We start from the raw sequence: 7371 nt of genomic DNA on the forward strand, positions 1-7371 counted from the left end.
CCTCTATTATAATCCTTTAATTTAAATCCTTTTTATCCTACTACCTTATACTCAATTCTTTCCGTATCTAATGGATTTCCGGGAAAAATCAAAGTGTTTGAATTTGGATTTTGACGATATTTACATACACTTATATCCCATATAAAGTACTAATAAAATCTCAGAATATCCATATCAGAACCCCTACATAGTGTGGCATGAAAAGTTTTCTCATTCAGCAAAAACACTATTCATAAGGGTTTCAAAAATTTCCAAAAATTGGGGTTTTTACACCACGTCCACCAGTCTATTCACCTACCTATATCTATCAGTTCAACAGTGAATTGAATAATCAATCATAATCAGAAATAGTAGCGTTGCTCTCACTTTTTGGAGATCCGTTCTTTCAAATCATCAATTTGCAAAGTGAAGTGCTGCTGAATTTTATACAAAAGTCTAGTCTTACATAGGAACACTCAAAAGCATTAAAGCCTTGTATTGATAGCTTGTATCCGATAGGTTATATTGCATTTTAAAGTGATAGCGATACACACATTTGATAAGTTATCTTTTGTAGTGTGTAGAGTTATTGTTGCTTTGTTTACGTTTGTAACAAAGTTTGTAAGCAACCTACTCGGAGATTTTTCTTAATAATATAAGATCAATCCCCCGAAACTCTTGTGTTTGTGTTTATTTTTCATAGTATCTTTATCCGCTGCAAATTTATTTGAAAAAGGAAAAATAATACATTCGTCCCCCTGTATTAACCTAGTGGACCTAACAATTGGTATCAGAGCTTGTTGATCGATATACGGATCAGATCCTTTAGGTTAGCAAGTTTTGTGTTGGATTTTGGTTGAACAGAGACTGGGATAGCTTCTGGTTGTGTAGATTGGTTTCTGTTGATTGGTTGTGTTGTGTGACTGATTGGATAGTTGCAGTTTGAGACATCCTATTGCAAAAATTTAACAGATCTGTAAAAATGAGTTCTCGAAAGATTGGCGGTCTTAAGGTTCCGAAATTCGATAAGACAAACTACAATCTATGGAAGAAGAGGATACTTCTTTATCTCAGAGCTGCAAATCACAGATACATTAAGGTCATCGAGAAAGGACCATTTGTATTTGAGATAGAGGATCCAAATGATGCTGAGAAGAGAATTCCTAAGAATCCAGATGACTACACTGAGAAGGATATTGAATTGGATAGTCTGGATGCCAAGGTGCAACACTTGTTGATGGAATCCATGGATGATGACATGAGCCATCAAATTGTTGTGTGTGAAAATGCTAAGCATATGTGGCAAACCATAGAGTTGTTAATGGAAGGAACGGAAGATGTCATAGAAAACAGACTTGATATTCTGACTACCCATTATGAGGCATTCAAATCTCTTCCAGGAGAAAACATAACTTCGGTCTTTGAAAGATTGAACAAGTTGATAAATGAACTGAGCATCTATGGGAAGAGATATGAACAAAAAGAGATAAACAGGAAGTTTATGTTGACATTGCCCACTCATCTCATAAGTAAAGGAGATTCAGTTCGTGAGCGCTTGGACTTCAAGACTATGTCTCTGGACAAGTTATATGGGAAGATGAAGACTCATGAAATGGAATTGGAACAGAAAAAGATTATATATGGAAGTGGTGTAGTGGACGTGAAGAATGCTGAGTTACTGAAGACAATTGTTCTTGTAGCTAGTAAACACAAGGACTTGGACATAACTGCTGAAAAGCCAAAGACAAATGATCAAGTGCTTTGTGATGCTGAAGTTGATGATGGAAATCTCTCTGGAGACCCAAGGGATTATTATACAATGGAAGAGTTGCAAGATATGAAGGATCCCACCATGGCCAACATGGCATCTATGTTTGGAAACCTGAGATTCAGGAGGAAACAAGCCTTCAGGGGATCTGGTAGCAGCAACAGGGGTCAGAAATCTCCATCATATTCAGACTCAGGCTACAAGATAGGGATGGTGGATAGAAAGAATGTCAAGTGTTTCAACTGTGGAGAAATGGGACACTTTGCCACTGAATGTAGAAGGAGTCAACATGCAAGAGACAAAGGAAAGGCTTATCAAAGGAAAGATTCTGGAGGTTCGAAGAAGTATCCAGTGAAGTCTTACATAGCTGAGGGTAGAAGCTGGGATGATACTAATGATGAGGAAGAGCAGTTTGGAAATCTGGCACTCATGGCTGACACTCCACACTCTTCAAGACAGGTAATCCTTTGCTCCTACTCACCTCCATTTCATACTGAAAACCTATGTGAGAATGAACACTGCCTTGCTTTTAGAAAGTCTATCACTATACCTGTTGCATCTTCATTTGATAGTATAAAAGTTGAATGCACTGAGAAAGCATGCATTGATAGATATAATTCTATAAATCTGAGCTATTATCACTGTATAGTCTCCTTGAAAAATGCTAATGGTACTGTAGGTAACTTGAAAGAAAAGGTAAAGAAACTACAAGAGGAACTTGATAAGTTAGTTCTTGAGAAAGTTAATGTTGAAGACATTAGGAAAAAACATCACTATCTAGAACTTAAGGCTAATAATCATGTTGAGACCATTGCTCAGAGAGATGAGAAGATAAAGGAATTAGAAGCTAAGTTACAAGCTTATGCCAATTCTGCTAATCTTGCGAAGGAACTCATATCTAGCCAAGTTGTAAGTGGTAAACTTGGAATTGGGCTAGATTATGATGAGCTTAGAAAGTCAAGTAGGAAATGTGTGGTGGAAAATGAAAAAAATTGAAAAAGTAAATAGTCCACATGATACACCACACGTTCTGAAAAATGCTAAGAAACCTTTGTACAAAAAAGCATCTTCTGATCCCTTTGATGAGGAAAGACTATTCATTGAACATGAGTTGCTTGTTGAGGATTTAAATGAATTAAAAGATAAAAAGGCAAAGGAACCTAGTAAGTCAGCTGACTCAGATAGTGAAACATTTAAGGCTAGACTAGGTTTTAGTTCCAAAACTAAAAGAAGCAGGAATATAAATGGCAGGATAGCAGGCAATGACCCTAGAAAGTTATGCAACAATTGTGGATCTGCTGGTCATCTTACTCATGCTTGTAGGAAGGCTAAGGTAGATAATGTTAAGAATGTTAATATGCATAAAATGTCTAGCATGCCTAAATCTGCTAAGTGCAATAATTCTGTTTGCATGCCATGTGTTGTTAATTTCATTAACACTTATCTTGATTCCACACACTCGCATAATTCATCACATAATCATGATAAGCATGTACACACACACACTGGTAGGTCTAAGACTGTCAGCCCTCCTAAGGTTAGGAAAGAGGCACCTGTCACCAAGCCCAGAGGCAAGTCTGCTGGTGCTTCTGTAAGTGACAAAGGGACAGTCAAAGACAATGCACAGCATACTAAGCCTGTCAATTCTGTGAAGCATAATTTTAAATATTCAAATGCTTCTAAGTCCCCTGGACCCAACTTAGTTTGGGTACCAAAGAAAACTTAATCTCCTTTCTTTTCAGGGCATTAAGCAGAAGAAGGTCATTTGGATTCTGGACAGTGGATGTTCGAGGCATATGATTGAAGATAGAGCCCTGCTATCAAAGGTGGTTGAGAAAGCTGGCCCGGAAGTTACCTTTGGAGATGACAGCAAAGGTTATACAACGGGATATGGCTGTTTGGAAATTGGAAATGTCATCATTGAAGATATTTTTCTGGTCAAAGATTTGATGCATAATCTCCTCAACATAAGCCAATTCTGTGATAAAGGCTGTGAAGTTTAGTTCAAGAAGGAGAGTTGTTTGATCTCTAATCAGAAGAATGAGAAGCTTACTCTCAATGGAGTGATAAAGGGTGATTTGTTTGTAGCTGACTGGAATTCTGCTGGAGATGGTCAAGTTTTGTGCTTCTATAGTAAAGCTTCTCCAGATGACAGTTGGTTATGGCATAAAAAGCTTTCCCACTTAAACTTCAAGACCATGAATTCTTTGGTTAAGAGGGAATTGGTGAGAGGTCTTCCCGAGATGGAATTTTGTCCTGAAGGACTTTGTGAAGCATGTGAGAAGGGAAAGTCAAAGAGAGTATCACATAAGAAGAAGACAATTTCTGACATTGTTGAGCCCTTACAACTTCTGCATATGGATTTGTTCGGACCAGTCAATGTAATGTCTATGTCGAGAAAGAAATATTGCTTAGTGATTGTTGATGACTATCCAGATACACGTGGGTGTTATTCTTACATTCAAAGGATGAAGCAGCTGAAATGATCATTGATCACATCAACAAGATTGAGATAGAAGCTGGCATGTCTGTAAGATGTATAAGATCAGATAATGGCACAGAATTTAGAAATGCAAAGTTGAATGATTTCTGTGTGGAGAAAGGCATCTCGAGACAGTATTCAGCACCAAGGACTCCTAAACAGAATGGAGTGGTAGAAAGAAAAAATTGTATGTTGGTTGAGGCTATAAGGACAATGATTAATGAATCCAATCTTCCTACGTATTTCTGGGCTAAAGCTGTTAGCACTGCGTGTTATACTCAGAATCGAACCCTGATCAACAAGATGTTTGAAAAGACACCATATGAGTTAATGACCAACAAGAAACCATCCGTGAGTTACTTTCATGTGTTTGGAGGAAAATGCCATGTGCTAAAGAACGATGAGCATCTTGGTAAATTTGATGCCAAAGCTAAAGAAGGTATTTTCCTAGGCTATTCATTGGAGTCTAAGGCATACATGGTGTTTGTGATTGATGACAGCAAAGTTGTGGAAAGCCTTAATGTAACTTTTGATGACACCAAGCTCCCGAGTATTCAGAAGGAAGATAGCAATGATCACTTAAGTGTGGAAGATCTTTCGGATGATGAAGACGAACCTGAGTTTGTTCCAAATAGAGATAGAAATGGAGATGATCATCACAATGATCATAATGGTGATTCAGATTCTGATGGAAATGGTGGAGATGGTTCAGATATGAATGGCAATAGTGGTAACACAATTGTGCATAGTGAGACAGTTTCTGGAACCAGTCCTCAAGTGTCAGATTCTACAGATCAAGATGACAGCAACTCAGGGGGAGCAGAACAAGAAAGAGGATCTGCTAGTCGAACTCAACAGAATGTTAATCAAGCTGAATCATCAAGGGCAAATCTGCCTAGAGCTGTAAAGTGGAGTAGGTCTCATCCTGAAGATCTCATTATTGGTGATGCTGGAGCAAGAGTTTAGACGAGAAGAGCTACTGTTAATGAATGTCTATTTTCTGGGTTTCTTTCTCAAATGGAACCAAAGAAAGTAGATGAAGCTATTGGAGATCCTGATTGGGTGATTGCTATGCAAGATGAGCTCAATCAATTTGAAAGACAGAAAGTGTGGAAGCTTGTACCCAGACCAAAAGATAAATCTGTTATTGGCACTAAGTGGGTATTCGAGAACAAGCTGGATGAAGATGGAATTGTAACAAGGAACAAGGCGAGACTGGTTGCTAAGGGTTATTCTCAAGAAGAAGGCATTGACTATGATGAGACCTTTGTACCAGTGGCTAGACTTGAAGCCATCAGAATGTTCTTAGCATTTGCTGCACATTCAAACTTCAAGGTTTATCAGATGGATGTGAAAAGTGCTTTTCTGAATGGTGAGCTTGAAGAAGAGTTCTATGTGGAGCAACCTCCTGGTTTCACAGACCCTGAGTTTGAAGATTTTGTGTATCTTCTCTTCAAGGCTCTTTATGGTCTAAAGCAAGCGCCTAGAACATGGTATGACACTCTACTGAATTTCTACTTGAGAGTGGTTTCACTAGAGGTGTCATAGATAAGACTCTATTTCATAAAAAGCATAAAAATGATATCATACTTGTGCAAGTTTATGTTGATGATATTATATTTGGGTCTACGAATGATGCACTTTATGCAAGGTTTGTTAAGCTTATACAGAGTAGGTATGAGATGAGCATGATGGGTGAGTTGAATTTCTTCCTTGGACTTCAAGTAAGCCAGAAGCCAGATGGTATCTTCATTTGTCAAATGAAGTACATCAGGGATCTTCTAAAGAAATATTAGATGGAAGATTCAACACCTGCTGTAATAACCCCAATTTTTGGGAAATTTTTGAAACCCTTATGAATAGTGTTTTTGCTGAATGAGAAAACATTTCATGCCACACTATGTAGGGGTTCTGATATGGATATTCTGAGATTTTATTAGTACTTTATATGGGATATAAGTGTATGTGAAGATCGTCAGAATCCAAATCCGAACACTTTGATTTTTCCCGGAAATTCACAAGATACGGAGAGAATTGAGTATAAGGTAACAGGATAAAAAGGATTTAAATTAAAGGATTATAGGAGAGGATCATAAAAGGAATATAATATATTGAGAAAGGTTAAGGGAACCTAAGTAATAAGATCCCGGGTATGATCCCTCAAACGATAAACGAGAACGAAAGATAAGCGAACCGTAAAACAAATAAGTGACCAAGAGACAAGCTTGTACAAGAAGCCAGGGATTGTGACATCATCAAACCACAAGGTGTGGACAAGTGGGAGCATTATGACATGTGCAAGGTGACATAAGCATGACATGGGAAGGAAGGAGGTGTGGTGGCTTTGTAACCACACAAATTCAAGGGCAAGAAGGTAATTGACTAAAGCAAGCACAAAAACCAAGCAACCAAGCCAAGCAAATCATTTTTCATCAAAATCAAAAAGAAACCAAGGCATTGTTCTTCATGCTCTCGGCCAAAACAGAATCAGAACACTAAAACTGCTGTATCTCCTTCATTTCTCACTCAAATATTGTGTTCTATAGCTCATTGGAAAGGTATTGAGATGGCCTACAACTCTTGTTCACAAGTCTCGTCCAAATAATCATGGTAAGACCCTCATTTTTACAGTTCTTTAAATCGGACTTTTAGAAACTTCAAAGCCTAACTTTGTGTTCTTGATTTCTTTGGAAAGATCAAGCTTGTAGGAGGCTCCCTAAGGCTTCCTAGCAACTTAACACCTCCCAAGGAAGGTATAAACTTCAAACCCTAGCCTTTACTTTATTTGTTAGTAAGTTTAATGGTTGGTGTTGTGAAATGAGAAGCATGGATTGTGATTATTAGTAGTTTGGTTTGATTTGGAAGTGTTTTGGTAATTGAAGCTTGATTATAGTTCATAGGTCTTGATTGTGGTTGTTTGAGTTGAAAACCTTGGAGATTATGGACTGATGTGGTATGGTTTAGGTGAAGTTTTGTTATATTGATGGTTATGAGTTGGTTGGTGGTTAATTGGAGTAGTTTAAACATTGGTAATCGCGTAAACATAGCCGTCGTAACGTCCGATTTTCTTTGGACTGTTTTTGTGCATAAGATCAGAACCCTTGAACCCCCTGCTAGATTATGACCACTGCCATGATTAGAT

General features: G+C 37.9%; 1 protein-coding gene across 1 annotated transcript; it reads left to right on the plus strand.

Moving 5' to 3' along the window:
- Window positions 1–961: 961 nt before the first annotated feature.
- LOC141695550 (uncharacterized) lies at window positions 962–5195 on the plus strand. The gene is made up of 4 exons (XM_074499790.1): window positions 962–2708; window positions 2812–3338; window positions 4215–4487; window positions 4572–5195. The coding sequence occupies exons 1-4, from the start codon at window positions 962–964 to the stop codon at window positions 5193–5195; spliced, it is 3171 nt and encodes a 1056-aa protein (XP_074355891.1).
- The last annotated feature ends 2176 nt before the right edge of the window (window positions 5196–7371 follow it).

The sequence above is a fragment of the Apium graveolens genome, chromosome 2, assembly GCF_009905375.1.
Source record: "Apium graveolens cultivar Ventura chromosome 2, ASM990537v1, whole genome shotgun sequence".
NCBI lineage: Eukaryota > Viridiplantae > Streptophyta > Magnoliopsida > Apiales > Apiaceae > Apium > Apium graveolens.